This window comes from Erpetoichthys calabaricus, chromosome 1, assembly GCF_900747795.2.
Source record: "Erpetoichthys calabaricus chromosome 1, fErpCal1.3, whole genome shotgun sequence".
In the NCBI taxonomy this organism is placed as follows: Eukaryota; Metazoa; Chordata; class Cladistia; order Polypteriformes; family Polypteridae; genus Erpetoichthys; species Erpetoichthys calabaricus.
The window spans coordinates 253418249-253438085 of NC_041394.2; the positions used below are offsets into that span (position 1 = coordinate 253418249).

Below are 19837 nucleotides of genomic sequence, written 5' to 3' on the forward strand. Positions count from 1 at the left end.
TTAATTAAAATAGGTGAAAGTAAATTAAAGCATATTTGTGCTTTCATTTGTTTGTAATTAGCTTTTGCCAGAAGTGTCATTAGAAGCTGACATTATACCATGAATGTTTTAATCCTGTTCTATATACTGGTTAGGTCAAATGGTTGTCGTCTCCAAAGGCTGCAAGCTAAAGAAAGGAGTCAGTCCTGAAGCACTGAAAGCTGTTTTGCACTAGCTCCTAAAATAGCGATCAGTGACTGACTGGTGTCAAGTTTAACTTACTTTAAATAACCTGTGTTCTGTGTAATTGTAATAAACTAACGAGATAGTCAGGGGATATTATGAATGTTTTGCCAAGCTAGTTTTCATGTCATTATTTAGATTTGCACTTTAAAATATGAAATGTCATTTTTGTTTCTTAAAACAGGTGCAGGATCATCACTTCTTGTGACTTGAAACCACATTTCCTTTCTCTCTGTAGCTGGGCATTTGACAAGATCTGCTTCTAGAGTCATTAGGCATATCTTTCTCATACTTTTTACCCAGCTCTGCCTGCCATTGTGTCACCATACTGAAAGGAAACTGACTGTCACAGTCAGTAGTGGTGAGTATTTTTTTCCACACTGGGATTTCTAGTCACAGATAGCAAGTAATTTAAGCCTAAACTCTTTCCAGACTTTAAATTTTGGTGTTGCTAACTTTTGTACAGGGCAAATAGGCAGCAGAAATGTCTCCCTTTCTGCGGATTGGCTTCTCAAACTTTGATGGAGGGCCATATCTACAGTTGCAGAATGAGTTACTCAACCCTTACTGTGCTGTATATGTGAAAGAAACAGTTGATACAGGTAAGATTGATTTTTCACTACTTTATTAAATTTTATGTCTAAGTTTATGTTCATATTTGTGGGTATACTGCTGTGTATGTTGTTATTACTGGAGTGTGCATGCTATCAAAAGCATTATGGTCAAGTCTGCATTCTTTCTCTTACAAAATAATACTGTATACCAACTCCAATTTCAGTTTTCAAAATATATTTTAATGCTTGTTATCACACATTGTGTTTTAAAAATCAGATAATGCTTTTCAAAGGACTGATTTGGGATGTTTGTGTTTTTGTAGTTTGTGTCCCAGTGTTCATACCTTTGTTTTTATTTAATGGATGTCGGTTTCCTTCCACTGTAAAGTCATGCTGTCACTGTGACTCTAGACTGCCCCTGTGTGGATGTGTATGTGTACTGTAGTGGATGGGTATTTCATCTACAGCCAAATCTTGCTGTAGTGTCTGTTGCTATGTAAGCCTGTAGATCCATGACCCAGTAACCTAGTAAATACATGCTTTCAAAATATATGTAAAAAAATAATTGCACCCATGTATGAAAACTGGAATACAGAACAGGAAAAATGTGAGTGAGAAATTATACTAAAACCATAACAAAGGAACAATGTATTGCCTCAAAATGTGATTACATATAGGGGCCTGTGGGTATTTATGAAATCTCAGGGTTGATGACACACATACGTAACTAGTACAATATGTGTACAAAATATATAGGGTGTAATATGAGCGCTATATAGCGCCCGACCCGGCACAGACTCAGGCAGAGGCACGTACTTAATTAAAACAGCTTTTATTCTTCTTCAGCCGTGGGGCACGCCTTCTCCGTGTCCCACAGGCCCAACACAGTCCCAAAAGCACTTTAATATAGCACAACAAACCACACTTCTTCTCTCCACCTCAGCACCACCACTCCTCCTCAGGCTTAGTCCTCCTCCTCCCGACTCTGGCTCTCGAGTGATGGTGGCTGGCCCTTTTTATACCCCACCCAGAAGCGGTCCAGGTGCTTGGCCACCTGGTCCTAATTGCCCTTCCGGGTGGGGCTGAAGATATGACCAGCCAGGCTGCTGACTCCATGCAGCTCCCCCTGGTGGCCATCCAAGCCCCCAACCAGGCTGTGGAGGACTCCATGTCCCATGGAGCCCTGCGCCAGGCTGGGGAATCATCATCCGCCAGGGAGGCTGCCACCAAGCGTCCCGGGGGAGGTATTGAGCTGCCCGTGGTGGCTCCCCCGGAACAGATGCAGAAGAGGCGTCCCTGCCGGGCATGGAACCCGGCTGTCCTTTACAAGGGAAAGTAAAAATGGCAGCTCAAGGAGAATAGGACAGGTCTCTCCTCACTCATTGAATCATTTAAACATGGTGAACTGTTTTGTCAGTTGTTTTATGTGAATCCCTCCATTAGAGCAACTGTGTGTACTTAGGCATTTTTGCCTTTAAAAATGGCATCAGCCTCGCAGGGGGTGACAAAATATCTTTGACATGTAGTCATTTATATAGTACTAGCTGTGTAAGCCTGTGCTGTAAAAAGCCTGGGGTCCTAGAAACTATTGAAATCGTCAGGAAAAAAAATTGAAATGTAGAGATGTGAAGTAACTGAAAGGAACTACTCTGGGCATCTCTCTATTAGGAGGTTTCGTTTTGCCAACAGGCTTGCATCACTTCTGCATTAGCGGCTAAGCAACTTTGTCTTTCTTCAGAGGTTTTGTTTTACCGACATGCTAGCCTCGCTTGTGTATTAGCGGCTAAGTGAGTTTCTGTTTCCTTGGAGGTGGAGCCCTTACCCCCGACTCCACCTCTCGCTTCCGGGCCGGACAGACAGACACACACACACTTCCACGCGTAGACCTTTATATATAAGATATCTAGAGCCTCTGGAGTAAAATCTACTGGAGGAATTTTGATCAAAATCAGTAGGCTGCTGCAATATAAATAACTATGCAGCTATAGATGCAATGGATTAGGTGCTTTGTTTTTGAGTTGTTACTGTATATTCTCAGACTTACAGCTGGACTCATAGATATATAGATACACATGGCATGGACTATTATAATTCTCTAATGATGATCTGTACCCCATCAAAACAAACACTGTGCAAATACTCCTCCCAAAGAAGGGTGTTTGTAAGACTGAAGGTGACATCCCACACTTGCTCTATCAAGTCTGGGATCATAGCTGATTAGAGACCTTGATGTTAAATAGGCATTTTCATGAGTAACAAACAGTGCGTAGTTAGGCATTTTTATTCTTGAAAATGGCTTCAATCTGGCAGGGGAGGAGAGACTTTCTTTGATATATACTCATATGTATATACAGTATGTATATGTGTGTATATATATATATATATATATATATATATACTGTATATACTGTACCTATAGCATACATAAGTTTCTCTGTAGAATAAACTGTACATTAAGGATAAAAATGAATATGTTACTGCAATGCAAGTAACAATATAACTATGAATTTGTTTGGATTAGGTGATTTACTTTTGAGTTATTATGTCCACACACTTATTAACAAACACATATACTACTCCAGAAGTATGTGTATCATTAATGAAATTTCTAAAGTATTTCAAATCAGTTTCAAAGGTCAAAAGCAAAATTTTTACTCATTTGCATTACTTTTCCCATATGTATTTGTATTATATATTTAAGGAAAGTGAAAATGAAAGTTCAAGGGAATAGGACAAGCCTCTGCCCACTCATGAAAATATTTAAACATAATGAGCCCTTTTGTTAGTTTTTTTTTCTGAATTCTCACTGTCCTCACTAAGTGCCTCTATGTAGTAGCCTGTTCGACTCAATATAGAGTCATGAGCATGAGCACACAAGTACAAGTATATGCATGTCTCATTATTCTTCATAAGTCATGTATCAAATCAAAGGTTTCCATAACTATTCCATCCAATCATCCTTTATCCAACCCACTATATCCTAACACAGGGTCACGGTGGTCTGCTGGAGCCAATCCCAGCCATCACAGGGCGCAAGGCGGGAACAAATCCCGGGCAGGACGCCAGCCCATCGCAGGACACACACACACACACCAAGCACACACTAGGGATAATTTACAATCGCCAATGCACCTAACCTGCATGTCTTTGGACTGTTGGAGGAAACCCATGCAGACATGGGGAGAACATGCAAACTCCACGCAGGGAGGATCCGGGAAGTGAACCCAAGTCTCCTTAGATTATACAAATTGTATCCAAAAATTTTCAAGCTTGGGATACACTAGTGTCTTGTAGAATCTTCTTGCTGTAAGAGTTGAATGGATCTGGTGAGAAAAAAACAACCTTATCTGATTCCCCTCTTAATTGGAATGAAATCTTTTGTCTCATTTCTAACTCCTGCTCTTTGTTTCCAGAACAGATTCCTGATAGTTTCCCATCAATATTCAGATATTAAAGGATTTGTATAAGCTATTCATGTCTCACTTTATAAAAAGCTTTAGTATATTGATGAAACATAGGTAAATAAATGGCATGTTCACAAATCATTCTAAGGATGAAGATTTAATTTCATGTTCCACTGTCTTCAGTTAAGCAAGATTGATCTTAATAATTTTTGGTTTCATGCTTTTCCTTGTTCTTATTATTATGATTCATAGCGGGACTTTGACAACATGACTCATTAGAGTAATTGTACAATGCAACACACATTCAGTGGCTCTAGGATTTTTCAGCAGTGCATTAAATATTGACTTGCACATTTTTGCAAGTATTTCCATGCTATCATATATAGTATTTCATACAGAAGCTCTGTCAACCTTTGAATTGCAAATTTACAACAACTGAATTATTTCTATAGCGTTTCCATCTGACCCTAATGCTTTATTTTTTTTCATTCTTCCCACTGCTCCTTTTGACTTCTGACTGTATAATCGGTGAGCCATCCAACTTTTTAGTAATTATTGCTTTCTCTTTTTTTGCATCTTCAAGCTAGTCATTAATGTATTTAGACCAGTCTGTCCGCTTTTTCCATAAGTATCATTGTATGTTTTGTTTTCAAATATTAAGTAGATTTACAAGAATTTGTTCAGGGTTTTCACTTCCTTGTGCATATCACCAGACGTTTTAAGCTTCTCTTTTACAATATCAAGAATACTATCAATTAGCACGCCAGATACTTCTTTGAAAAAACATGTTGTTATTGGGTCAAGGACACAGGTGGAGGGTCTCAGTTGAGAAATTATTTTATATAAATCAGGTAAATCTATCCTGGTGAAAGAATTTAATTTGTTTATAATGGAGTACCGGGGTTTAAGAGGATTAGTATTGGGGAGATGTACTATATTATTTCTAATATCATTAATTTTTTGATTAAAAAATACAGCAAAAGCCTCACAAGATTCACTGGAAGTATTTTGGAGGTATTCCATTGAGTGACCTGGGTTTAGCAGACGATCAATCATAGAGAATAAGACTCTGGGATTACTAGCATTGTTATTTATAATTCTAGAGAAATAGCAGCACCTCTCAAGATGGACTATGTTGTTGTATTCTGTTATTTTAACCTTCAATATCTCATAGTGGATAATCAGTTTAGTTTTTCTCCATTTATGCTCAGCTGTCCAGCATGTTCTCTTTAGAGCAGACACTCTTTGGGTCTTCCATGGTATAACAGTGCTAGAAGATTGTTTAACTGTCTTTTCAGGTGCGACTATGTCAGCAGCAGCTCTTACCTTAGTATTAAAATTTTCCACCTTACTATTTACATTATTCTCACTATTGTAGTAAGCACTACAAATGGACTGGTTGCTTAGAATGTTTGTAAATTTTGAAGCTGCTGATGAATCAAAGAAGCGTTTTTTAACAATGTGCTTCTTGTGAATATTTTCTGTCATTATTTCTATATTAAATATTAAGAGAAAATGGTCTGATAGACCAATATCAATGATCTGCTTCACATCAACTTTTAGTCCTTTATTAATTACTAAGTATAATGTATGACCTCCTTTGTGTGTAGCATGATTAATGTGCTGGCTCAAATCAAAAGAGTCCAGGAGGTTCATGAATTCTTTTACTTTCGGGTCACACTGATTATCGATATGAAAGTTAGTCACCGATTATTAGGAATGTGTCATAGCTTGTAATTACAATTGACACCAAGTGTGAGAATTCCTCAAAGAAAGACACATTGTATTTAGGAGGTCTTTACACGGATAATACTAGACACTGAAAAACTCCATGAATCACAACAGCAAGATACTCAAAGGACTTTAATTTGCCAAAGACGACATCTTTACACTTTAACCGGCTAGAGTAAATGTTTGCTAAACCGCTGCCTTTCTTACCTTGGTGATCTGCACGAGCAATGATGTAATTAGGAGGCGCAGATTCAATTAAAACAGCCGCACCATCAGAGCTAAGTCATGTTTCACTTAGTGCAATAAAATCAATTTTGCTATCACTAATAAGATCGTTGATGGAAAACGTCTTGTTGGTTAATGCTCTAACATTTAATAGAGCCATATTTAATGTTTCGGAAGAGTAGAACTGAATTGTATGTGCATTATGGGTCTTCGAGAGACAGAGACAGCAACCAAATGGACACACAGATATACAGACACTTGTCCTTATATTAAGCTGGATTATACATAGAAAGTTGCTTATGCATTGGGGTATTTTTCTAGTTTGTTGTAATCTGGTCCAAGATTCTACTTAACTATGTAATTTTGCACATGATGCAAATAAATACAAGCTATTTACAGATAATGAACTGTTTAAAAATGGTAAACACCTCTGGATTAATACATAAAGTTGGAAAAGGATGGAAAAGGAGTTACAAAATTACTTTAACTAATTAGTACGCACACTAGCTTGTTATAGTACAGTATGATTAGGGTGAGCGATAGGGTAAGTATTATGAAATGAATTGAGATACAGTGTGTATGTGAACAACTAGTTTAGCTTTATGTGAAGCAAACCAGTATGCTAAACACACTATTTTTAAAATAGAAGAGAAAAACACAATCATACAATACTGAACACAAAAGATTTCATGCATAATGTGCATATTGAATTCTGTATAAGTTCGTTTTTGAGTGGTCTTCCTGCAAAAAAAATTAAAATGCTACCACAGTTGTACCGGGGATTATACATAAAAACATACAGTAATACTGTTATTCAACTTGCTTGAATGCAGTGGCTTCCTGACCAAAGTGGAATCAACGTCCGATCAACGTATTGTTACAAAATGGTAACAACATAACCATTAAAACATTTCAATGTCATTCATCACTTTTTAAAATATTATAAACCATCTGGAAATTCAACATGTTCATAAAGTTATATTCTCACTATCACACTTCCCAGCTATATACGTTATCTTTTTAAGCGTGTTCCTTTTGTTTTTGAACTCCTATACCATGGAACCCCCTGCCTAGATCTGTACCATCATTTATAGTCTCATCTGAAAACCAGGTTATGATAGGTTATCTTCTTATTTAAGTGTCTTTTAGTGACTGACTTATTTAAGTCATTTTATTAATTCAGTTTGTCAACCGCAGAAATAAGTATTCATTTCATTGTTTTTTTTTTGGTACCATGGCATTTACAGACTCTTTCCAATGTCTCTGTGTGTTTGTTTTGTAACATATACTCTGTTATTTCCTTTTATTATGTACCATGTAATGATGTTCAGTATGAAAAGTAACATATGATATGAATCTTGATTGATTGACTGAAATGTGAGTGTTCTGCTAAAGAGGCTAATTTTCTTGGGCACAACACAGAGACAGAGCTGTCCAAGTACTTACTCTTACATACTCAGTCATCAGTGTGTGGTTTATTTACTAATTTATCTTCAACAGAGAAAGGCCAGATCTACAAGCAGAAGAAACCTACTATGTATCCTCCCTGGAATACTACATTTGATGCACATATTAATAAAGGTCGAGTCATGCACATTGTTGTACAAGACAAAACAGTAGAACTGCAGTGTGAAACAACAGTGGAACTGAACTCACTGGCAGAGAGGTGTAAGAAACAAAATGGAAAAGTGGAAATTTGGGTAAGAATTACTAAGATACTACAGGGAAGCACTGTCTCATCTAATGAGTACTGTATAATTTTCTGGCTTCATGTTAAATCACATTCATATTAAATAATTGTTTATTTAAATGTTAAATTTTCAGTATCATATTAATGGCTATTTTAGAATACTAAGTTATTTTGAATTAAGTTGTGAGCAGTTGTTCAAAAGTGTAATATTCAGTTCTCAGATAGTTACAGTTGGAAGTGGTTTAAAATCTGAAGCTAATTCCTCTCTCAAATACCTTTGTTAAAATAAGCTTCTTCTTTTTCGCTTTATAAGCTTAGCTGGGAAATTGAAATTAATCCACAATGCTTTGTAGTTTAGGTGACTTGCATGATCTCTAGATCTGCTTGCTTCCTCACAGTTCCTGATTAAGTTCCTACCCAGGCCTCAATCTGTGTGGAGGCTGCACATTCTTACCATGTCTGTACATGTTTTCTGTAGGTGCCTTAGTTTTCTGATTCATCCTGAAGGCTTCAGTGTTAGCTAAATTGATGCCACTAAATTGTCCGGATATGAGCGAGTGTGGGTGTTATGTGTGTGTGTTTAAATATGCCCTGAGATGGCTTAGCTTCTCTTACTCATTTCTTCCTACCTTCTGCTCAATTCTGCAGAGATAAGCTTTGGCTCCTCATGACACTGTAATAGCAAAAGCACATTCAGAAAACAGGTAGATGTTTTATATTTGTGCATTCTAATTTACATTTGTTGTTGTTAGAGTAGAGAATGTGTAATTCTTGTGGATTAAGTATTAGATTTGTGTATATATTTCTGCTTCTGTAGGTTTTTGTAAAACACTCATTTTCTCATATACTGTACCGCAAGAGGTCCTCGACAAAACACTAGAGCACAAAACATTAGCAATATTGTAGCACTACACACGTCACAAGCAGGGTGCACAAGGGTATATGGTGCCCCATGGTCACATTGACTAATGGCACTACCTTCAAGAACTTTACCTATTTAAAATAACTTTTCAATAAATATTACAGTGGAGCCAAATCACTGGTGGTACTCTATGTTGTTGCCGTCTTGTTCCTATTCACGATGCATAGTTACTTTGACATGGCATATTAGTCAAGTGGGAAGGGATATGGGTCCCCCTTGAAGATCAGATTGCATTCATATTAGTATTACATTATTTCTGTGACTGGGTGGAAGGGGTTCCTCTTGAACAGAGCTCATTCATATTAGTATATGATTTAAGAAAGATAGGGGAGTTGGTGGGGTGTCCCCATCCCCTGTCCCCTTGAACTTATGTGTGATGTAATACACTGACATTCAACTGAAGAGTAGGTGAGATTGGATAAGCTTTGCCCAAGTCATGGCACCCATAGGCTAGTGCCTACTCGACCTTAGCCTAGAGCCAGCCCTATCCACAAGCCATCAGGTGTCTGATAGTGAACCTGTTTCTGCTTTTTCCAGTACTGTTTGACCTGCACTTTTAACATCATATTTAACATTCTTTTAGGGTATTCATAAAATCAAGAAATATTTTTTATGATTTTTGGAAAAAATATAAATTTGATGAGTGAAGTGATGAGTGATGAAGAATTCAATTTACTGTAATAAATGATTGCAAATAAATTGAGAATGAGACTGATGTGTACAATGTGACTGGAAGAAAAATTTGCTGATACTGTGACCTTCCTAAATCTGAGATTGACAGCCTTCTGTAAGTGTTTCTCGTAGTAAAGAGTGGGCTGGAGTTGCTGCAGGGAAAACACAAGGAAAATACCTTGTGTTCAAGGCAGAAGTCAAGACATTTTGGTGTTGAACCCTTCAAACTTGCAATTTAGTCCATGACAACCAATGAAAGCAGCATCACAGTTATACTTATGTTGCACAACAAAAATATTCATGGTGTTTTGACCTTTAGTCAGTACCAGAATAGAGAGAATCTATGTGGTTGTATGAAGACCTTTGTTATTTGTGTCATGGATACAATGCTTATTGACTGTCAAGGGGCTTTAGAGTTTTTGTCATGACCACTTGACTATGCTGTAGCTCATGGGGACTTAGTAAAACTAATTTGGTGAGGAAAACTATTGAGCTAACACCCAACAAATGCATATTGAATTTGGACCTGAAAAATCATAAAATATTTTTGTACATGATTATCTATGCATTGTATAACTCATTTGGTCTCCTTCTGCATATATGTGAGTGCACAATAATTTGGAGATTACATTTAGAGGCTGCTTTATTAGGTATACTTGATTGGATAGATGATTAGGATAGTGTAAACGGTATTCATAAAGCCAGTTTATACTTATACTATAAAGTTATATGGATCATACTACTTTTTTGTACTGGTTGGCCATTTTATTTCATACATCTGGCCCTTTCTATATAACTGACTGTTTAGTATTGATACAGTAATGTCAGGAGCCCATGCTGTGTACAGCTGCTAAACAGATAGTTATGAATCATGAGTATTTGCACTTCTGACAGAAAATGGTCAAAGCCAACGATTTTAGAGGTTCTGAATGCAGAAACCGTTATGGGGTTTTAATGCCCAATATAGTTACACACCTTCTGGTCAGAAAGAAATCATTGATGGAAACTATTAATTCCTGGATTATCACAGCCTAGTGTAGTATGTACTATTCCTGAACAATGTGCACATTTTTTAACACACATATTACAAATCAGAAACAAAAGAATAACAAGCAGAGTGACACAAGGGCAGACATTTTGTTTCTGTTCTCTGTCAGGTAGATGGCACAGTGTCCACTCAATGTCTTAACACAACACAAAGTGTAGAAACAATTGTTCAGTTCATAATGTACATTGCCTAAAATTAGCTGAAAGCACAGCTAAATAAATATAAAGGTTTTAGTCACAAATATTTCCATTTCTTTGAAGAGTAAACTGTCTCTGTTTTTGTTTTGAAATGTATGAATTGTAGCTGGAACTTGCCCCACAAGGACGCGTGTTGATGAATGCCAGATACTTTCTTGAGCAAAGCGGTAAGTTGCCCAAATGTTATTTTTCTAATTAATTGACATGTTTAATTTGAATGACTATCAGTCTCTAACTAACAAAATAAATAAATTGTACTTTATAACTTTATATTATAGTTATGCGAGAAGCTACCAGACAAGTGTAGTTTAGTGGTTTGTGACAAAACTTGTACAACATTAAAAAAGTGGTTCTTTCCTTGGTAGTATATTTGACTTAAGGTATGGACAGCTTTAGAAAATAAGTATTTTATCACTATTTTCTCCATACTGTAAGCCTTGTCTGTTTTTGAACAAAAATGGGCTTGTGTTCTTTTAAAAAGTGAAGAATGTTCCTGAACAAGCACAAAATGAACTATTGTCTGATGTACCCAGTACTGAAGAACAGTCATTTATTTTCTAAACCTGTTTCTTTCAATACAGTGTTGCAGTTAGCTAGAGCTTATCCAAGGAGAATTAGGAGGGAGTTATGCATTAACCCTGGATCTGGTGCCAATATTTTTAAAGGGACACTCAATTAGATGTACACATAGTCTCAGCAATAAACCCAACCTGCACTCTTTCAGGAATATGGGATGAAAGCAGAAAAAATCCATGCAAATAACAGAGAGGGCATGAAAAGTCTATAGAGACAGAGACCAGGCTGGGATTTGAACTCCACATTCTGTGAGGCTGCAGAACTTACTATTGTGCTACCATGCACCCATTAAAGCAGTGTTTCTCAACCACTTGGTCTCAGCTCGCTTTTGGGTCACAGGCTGGCACCAGTCCATCGTGAGTTGCTATTGTTTATAATGATAGTAGATTCCCCAAGGGGGAAGCTCTGCTGATTGCGCTGAATTCACTAATGGGGACCTCGTGGGTCACGAACAGAGTGACATGAGAAAAATTAGGTTTGTGACACCAAAAATGTTGCATTAAAGGACATGTAGTGCACAAAACAGACTTGTGGATATAGATACTGGACAGAGTTTACCAATGACAGCTTCTTTACTGGGCCAGGCTACAGGATGATTGTGTTGTACAAAATATGTTTTCTAAAATTCATTATCATATCAAAAATGTAAGTACTGAACATTGTATAATTTGAAACAAATCATTTTGCTAGTATAACAGATAACTTGTTGCATTACTGAATTATTTAAACAAAGCTGCAGCTGCCAGTGGACATATATTGTATGTATTGTGCACATCTCATCAATATACACTATTCAGTTACAGTATATTTTAGTGGGTGGTATGATTATGATTCCAAACAGTACGTAATTAAATTACTTATTTAAAAAAAAAATCATCTTTGGATAGTGAAAAAATAATTCTTAAATAATTTTTATTTACCTACAAGCTGTACCAGCTGCTTTTGATTTTGTAATAAATTACTAAAATGATAAATCAATTACCAAAAACTAAACTGTAAGTGTGTACAATCCAGGAGTTGCACTGCAGTATACTGGACAAGCTGCATTATATGCTAAATGGACATTTTTTATGTATGTGGTATAACTCCATTTTTGAGACACACATTGTAATATTTCTCAAAAAACAAACCAAATTATGTTTGTGGAAAGGCATGATAAACATGGTTTGTATGTAAAAAGGAAACAGTTACTGTATATGTTTAATGTGTCTATTGTAGTGGGGTTCCTAATCGGTATTAATATGTCTATTCACTACATTATTATTATTAACTGAGAAAAGAAACATCTCAAATAAATACTTCAGTATTTAAATAATAAGCGTGAAACCTCTTATCCCTTAAACACATTTTTTGTGTTACCATTTATGAATGAACTGAAATATTTCCTTTAATAAATTAATGCCTTATTGGCTAAGTATGAGCGCTTGCGTGAGTGTGTCCTGTGGTAAACCGTTTCTTCCTTTCTTCCCAATGCTGCCAGGATATGCTTGGCCCCCAACAACACTGATGTGTTTTCAAAAGTGGTTGGAAATACCAGGTTTTTTTTTTGCAAAAGCAGCAAACCAGAATTATAAGTGGATAAATAGTTCCATCACAAAGTAGCTGATGAATGCCATACTGATTACAATAAAAGGTATTCTGTGATCATGTTTGCACTCACTTGTTTCTTCCTAACTGTTTTTTTAGTGTCAGCACAGCAAGGTTATTTTAGTTTTGCCCTTTTATGCTAGTTTACGTATATTTCTGTACTAGTTTTTCTACCTAGCTTCACCCAAAGGAGTGAAAAAATGTACATTACATAAATAAATAAAATGAATTGCACATCTGATAAATAAGTAAAATGATTTACACATCTGATTATTCTAACTTTCCATGCCAAATGTAATTGTAAAAATTTAATTGAATGTTCAATTGTAAATTGAATTGTTGCTTTTGGGTTCAAACTGTTTGTTAAATAGCATGTAAAGTATAATGCTGTGGAAAAGAAGAACCTGATGAATATCTGACTGATATATGCAGTAATGAGTCTAGTTTATTTGATTTCTTTCTGTACCTCTCAAAAATACTGTATTTAGCAAGTCAAAATAAGGACCAAATCCCAGTAGCACTGCAGTTTCTGACTTTAAGAGATTCCTCAGCTTACAAGGGATTTCTCAAGGAATTAGATGCCTGTAGGGTGTCACATAAACAGAATGGTGATTTGCTAAAGTGCAGAGAGAAAGAGAGAGGGAGATAAATTCATACTGGCATTCAGGGAGTGCTTTTTCATGCCATTACAAGTAGACAGGAGCTTCTAGCTGGTGATACGTGATGTCTTTCAGAATGGTGCCTTCCGAGCAACAGAGTGAAAGAGAAGGTATACTACTAGAAGATTACTGTAGAGAAAAAGAAAAAAGAACGCTAACAGGAAACTTTTTTTTTCTACGTTGGTACTTTTTGCACCCCTTAACATTTTATTTTATTTAACCATAATATTGTGTTAATTTTTGGTGTGGGTGAAATGCCCTGAAGAATGAGTGCTGACAGAAACCTAAACCTCAACAATAAATTTTTACATAAACAAAAGTAAGCAAAAAGTGAAAAATGTATACAGAGAAGCAGAGTAACCAAAGGAAACAAAGCAGGAGGGGTCTTAAATCTGTGAGCAGCAAATGAAGCTGAGAGCGGAGACAAAAGCCTGTGTCTGATGCAAGGTGTGATCAAGGAAATGAAATGTGAATAAATCAGAGCATGTAAACGTTAGAAAAGGAATTCAGAGGAAAGGCTAAAATTAAATAATTCAATTGTATAAATTCATTATGAAGAATTAGAAAATGTCACCAGAGTATTTAATATACTAATAGAAAAAAAAGAAGTCAGTCATTTTGAAAAAAATGACACATTCTGCTGCATACAAGAAACATAAATCTGGAGATACCTGCAAAAAATTCTGCTCCAGTGAAGGGTCAGTTCTTCGTATTTTTATTTTGAAGACTACACCTAAAGAAGATAATATATGATATAAACTTGGACACTGGTTGCAAGCTATGTGAGCTTTTAAGGTTCTTTAAGTACTTTTGCCTATGTAATGACAAATTGTTCTGATGGAGGAAAGGAAAAATATAACCGTCACGTTAACGTATGATCCTGGAAGAGAAACCTATTGCAATGAATTGAAGTACTTTACAGACACATAATACATGGAGGTATTTCTGTATTGATTGTCTGGACACTTTTTTAAAGGATCACAAGTACCAAAAGGAGGAAAATGTTTGCTGAAAAAAAAAAGTCTTTTGCTTTTGTTCTTACCAGTTTGTTTGTTTGGGTGTTTGACTGTAAAATAATATGGATCATACATAAAAAGCAACTGTATAACAAAAGAATTTATGGAAATTAAAGTTTGGAGAAACAGAAACACATGATAAACTGGAATCATATGGATACAACAGCTGATGTTTAAATGAAGGTAACAGATGATGGAAGGTATGGTATTAATTCTCAATTATTGAAAAAGAATATTTAGAACCAGGTGGTGTAGTGGCAGCACTGTTGCTGCACAGCAAAGAGACCAGGGCAAATGTTAAGATTTTATTTTCTGTGTATGATGTTTCATTATGACTTGAGTCCTGCTTGTTCTATTAAAGGTTAGCGTTTTAAAACATTCATTTGGATAGGTTTAATTGTGGACAGTAAATTAAATTGTGTTTAGCATTGCTGCCTCACAGCTCCAGAGAGCTTTATTTGATTCTTACCCCAGTCACTTGGACATTCTGCCCTCTGTCTGCAAAGGGTATCATCCAGTATTTCCAGTTTTCTTCCAAATCCCAAAGATGTGCACGTTAGTTTGAATGTCAACTCTAAATTTTCCTTTTTACAGTGGGTGTGAGTATGTCTGAATGTGCTCTGAGATGATCGGCTATCCCAGCAACTGTAGGTTTTTGCCTTGAACTCCTTAGATTGCTTTAAGCCCTGAATTGTAATGAGCAAATTTTAAGAAGTGTGGTGGCATGAGTGGATTTTCGCCTTTTCTCAAGCAAATTATATTAACTGTGAAATTAAAATGGGAAATATTTTAAAGCACAATTTGTCATTTATCGTTATAAATCTTATTAAGAAATGTTGATTTGAGTAAGAACTGTGATGAACTTAATGTTATATAAAAGGACTGTAATTTCAAGAATGTGTCATGTAAGGTCCGTCAGTTGCCCTTAATTATTTTCATATAGTAGTTATACTGGTTCAGGGTATTGCACTGAGGCACAGCTCTAGTGGCTTAGATTCAGTTTAAATGGCAGCCATTAAATGTGTAGAGTTTTCTGAAGTCATTCTTTGCTTGGTAGAGTAATTTCTATAAACTAACATTGTATGAGTGACTGTGGTTGTCTTTATTTGTGTGCATTGTAAAGGGCTAATATCTGAAGTCTGCACAGTGCTGCCAACCCCATAACTGAATAAGAGGATTTGAAAAATGTTTACAGTATATGAATAAATAACCTAAGAGCTAAAATGGGCAGGTTTATGATCCTCTTGCTCATTTTAGGTTATTGTATTTTGTCTAATTCTGACAGTGGTTTTATGCCTGTATGACCCTGCATTGGAATCAGAGGGTTTTGTGAATGAATATTGATGGATTTTTTATATTTGATATTTTATATTTAACTTTTATATATCCATATATTTATATGTAAAATAAACATGACTGATTGGTTTATAATACTTAAAGATTTAATTATTCAAAAAGTATTTTAATTACAAATGTGAGGGTATAAAAATATACAACTACTAAAAGTACACAATTAATAATAAACAAGGCATGGAGTAAAATTCAAGATATACAACTAAGATCATATATTTGTATCCATAAACCATGCCTTGCTCCAGACATAAAAAATAGAATTATAATAATAATTATATCATTTATTAAGATTGCTTGAAAATGGAAAGATTAATGATAATAAAAATGAATAGTAATCAGAGTGGCATAGTAAACCAGTAGTTACTCATGCTGCTTCACAGATCCAGCGTACCGGGTTTGAATCTTGCATCTTGTCATTGGAGTTTGTACATTGTGTCTGCGCTTGCATGGATATCTTCTGGGTATGCCAGTTTTTCTTCTTTGTTCCCAAATATGTACCAAGTAGGTGATTGGTGATTCTAAATAGGTATTGTTGAGTGTTTGTGTACGCCTAACAATGGAGTGGTGCCCAGTCTAAGGCTTTTTCCTGCCTTGTGGAATAGTCTTCTGTCCTCTGTGACCCTGAATTAGTTTAAGCATGTTTGGGAATGTTATGGCGTAGTTATACTTTTCCCTCCTGTTAATGCTTATTATAAGTAAAATGTACAGTAAAATTATTCTATATACTGTATGCTTTTGGGATCATATAGTTGGTTAGCATGTTTATCATTGACATAAAGACTTTGATAAGAGTGTAAAACTGTTCCATATGTTTACAGGATATTTGTAGACTGACAGTCAACAGAGGAGCTAACAGCTCTTTGTCAATATTATTACACGATCTGCTGTTGTGTTAACACACTTTAGATTTGAGAATGAAGAAAACAAAACTTAACTGTGGGATACACACCAGACAGTATTTGTTGCTCTCAAACTTGGTCACTGATTTGGAGTATTATTGAATGTTTTGTACACATATGTTAAAAATATTCCTTTCTGTGCTATGTAAGTGAATAAAATAATGCCCTCTTAATACCTGTTGGGGATCTGGAATAGCAATATAATTACTTTACTTTATCAGATGAAAGTTGTTTTAATTTATATTGAATTATTAATTTTGTTTTAAATATATTACTTATTTTTTAAAAATGAAAAGAAAATCGAAAATACACATTTTGTTGATTTTTGTTGTTTAGTTTGAAGTGCTGCTGAAACAATACATACAATTTGTAAAATGTATAACAAATCATTTCAGCTGCATGAAGACAAGCATTCAAAATACAAAATCAAATGTTGGGATTGGCTGTTTTTGAGTAAGCTTGGCAAATGAGATGCACCTGTAAGTAAACTTCATAGAAGAAAGGGCTATGAAACGCAAAGTATCGGTGTAAGTGTAAGAGATGCACATAAGTAATCTTGGGCAGCAGGCATACAGTAAACAGTGATTTGTGCTGCAAAAGAATGAATTTCACTGCATTATGTTTTTTAAGACAGAAATTTGAAGCAAATCAGAAAAAGCTGACTACATTTTCATTGTCATTGTTTTAGGCATGATCCTGTTAGTAAATATTAACAGCTATTTTTCATTGTTTCTCCATGCCTCTTCTCCCCAGATGCCAAGGAACAATCTGAGCCAGAACGAGAGGGCTTCTTTGCCCTGCACCAGCGCAGAGGAGCCATCAAACAAGCTAAAGTACACAACGTCAAGTGTCATGAGTTCACCGCCACATTTTTCCCTCAGCCGACATTCTGTTCTGTCTGCCACGAATTTGTCTGGTATGATTAATAATTTTGTAGCTATAACGTACAAGACAAGGCAATTCTGACATTGGTTTATATACTGTAATGTAGAATAACTTAGTATCTTGTATAACATAAATATTTAGCAATCCAAAAGAATGATGCTTTTTAAATGCTGTTTTTAACAAAAGTGCTGAAAATTTTTCAGAAAAATAAGCTTGTGCTTTAGTGGGGTGTTACTGAATGATAAGCCAGTGATATGCAGCTGGACCAAGACAGTCACTATATCGGCAGTTTTAATATCACCAATTTTTTAATGAATAATTTGTTCTAAATATTGATAAATTACTGTTTTACCAACTATTCTAAATTTTGGGAGCTGATTCTATTAGTGGGAGTCATATTTGCCTATTTTTATTCAATAAATTTGTTAAGTGTTATTTTCCAAATGAGAGAAAATAAGTTACATAATTTTAGGGCTATGCGAGGACTAGATAATTGTTAATAATTCCCTAATATGTAAAACTATAAACATTTGCTTGCTAAAGACATATACTGCTAGATTCTGGTATTTGTTTCACTCAAAGTACTGCTCAGAGGATGAATGTCACATTCCAAAGAAGTGCATGTTAGATTGATATAGAGAAAGTTTGTGAGTGTATGTGGGTTCATGAATAAGCTCTTCACTCGACATGGTAGGGCTTTTTATAGACTTTTGCTGACATAGCCTGCCTGTGACCATAAAACTGGATTAAGCAAGCACAGTTAATACAATGAATGATATCAGTTTTTCTAATAGGGCTCCCTCCTTTCCACTTTTAACACCTTTTGAATATTTATTTAAAAAGTTATTGTTATATATAACAGGTATAGTGATTTTCCTCCACCTAATGACCAGAAAAATTACTGTTGATGATTTAGTCAGATTAGCATTGAATGGCTATCTAAACCATTTGTACTGAATCAGCATTTTAGTGTTATTCTGGAACAACAGCTAAACAGTAAGCTCAAGTAGAGTGTAACCTTATCATTAGATGATGCCAGATTCTGTTTATTTGTTTGCTTTGTGTCTTAACACCTTTGTTATTTCCTCCTGAACTGGCATAAAGGGTTGAAAAGACATGCTGGTAGGCACAAACACACAACAAAAGCATTTATTCTATAACATTTTCTTCACTACCTAATCTAATTAGCTTTGTATTTCTACCATACTCCTCTTTATGCTCTTTTTATTGTCTATCACTTTTGACGGCCTTAAGAGCAAGGCATGGTCTTCCTATATGATAGGTATTTTAAATTGGTTTCAAAGATCCATTTATCACAGTATGTAATTACTTTCAGAAATCTGTTAAATGAGCAAAACATTTATTTTTGCTTTTGTATTTTTGTTAATGTTATTTTTAAATTAATTTAATGAATAAATCTTAAACATATTTGCACCTCCTGTATATCATTTGAACAAGCAGAGAAGTGAGTCTTAAATTGTATAGTATCTGTTTTAATGTTCACTGAGCACAAGTTCACCATAAAGAGAACACAACTTTTGTATTATCTGATGTAAAGATGTTGGACTCTGACAGACATTCCTCAATAGGCATGCACAATTGGAGAGCTTGCATGTGTCACAGAGGGGATACCTCAGCCAGGAACTGAACCAGGAGCTTAGCCACTTGGTGGTTTCCAAACACCATACTACAAGGGCACCGTTAAGGAGAAGTAGTGCTGGAGGCAGGCAAAAGGAAGTTGTTTTCATATTGAGGAATATCAAATAAACAATGGTTCAGGTGGATAGGTATACAACATTTGCTGTATTTATCCTGAATTGCATTAAGCAGGGTTATAAATAAATGAATGAATGATTTTCAGATATTAATGAGTCGTATAAATAATACACTCTAATTAAAACAACCTATTTCAGGTTCTGTATATTTTATTAGTGTATTTTCAATCTGTACAGTGCAGCTTTTATCAGGAAAAAAAATCCTTTTTATTTAAAAGCAAAAATTGTAAAGAAATGTGTAAAGCCTTGCCAGTTCATATTAGAAGCACTAATGCTTATAAGTGTTTTGATGTATCATGAAGTAAAGGAAATCAAAGTATCAGATAACAACCAAATATATATTTTGTTCTGGCTAAAATCAGCAGCACTTATACAGCTGAAATGATTATTCCTGGTATTGCTTATATTATACAGTATACAGA

At 35.3% G+C, this 19837-nt stretch overlaps 1 protein-coding gene across 1 annotated transcript in view; it reads left to right on the forward strand.

The window, feature by feature from the left end:
- The window catches only part of prkcq (protein kinase C, theta), a 144995-nt gene that overhangs the window by 68423 nt on the left and 56735 nt on the right, over window positions 1-19837 (forward strand). The window contains 5 exon segments of the mRNA XM_028814114.2: window positions 407-583; window positions 689-824; window positions 7637-7836; window positions 10772-10832; window positions 17509-17671. Of these exon segments, the coding sequence (XP_028669947.1) occupies window positions 707-824; window positions 7637-7836; window positions 10772-10832; window positions 17509-17671 (542 nt within the window). The 5' untranslated portion in view covers window positions 407-583; window positions 689-706.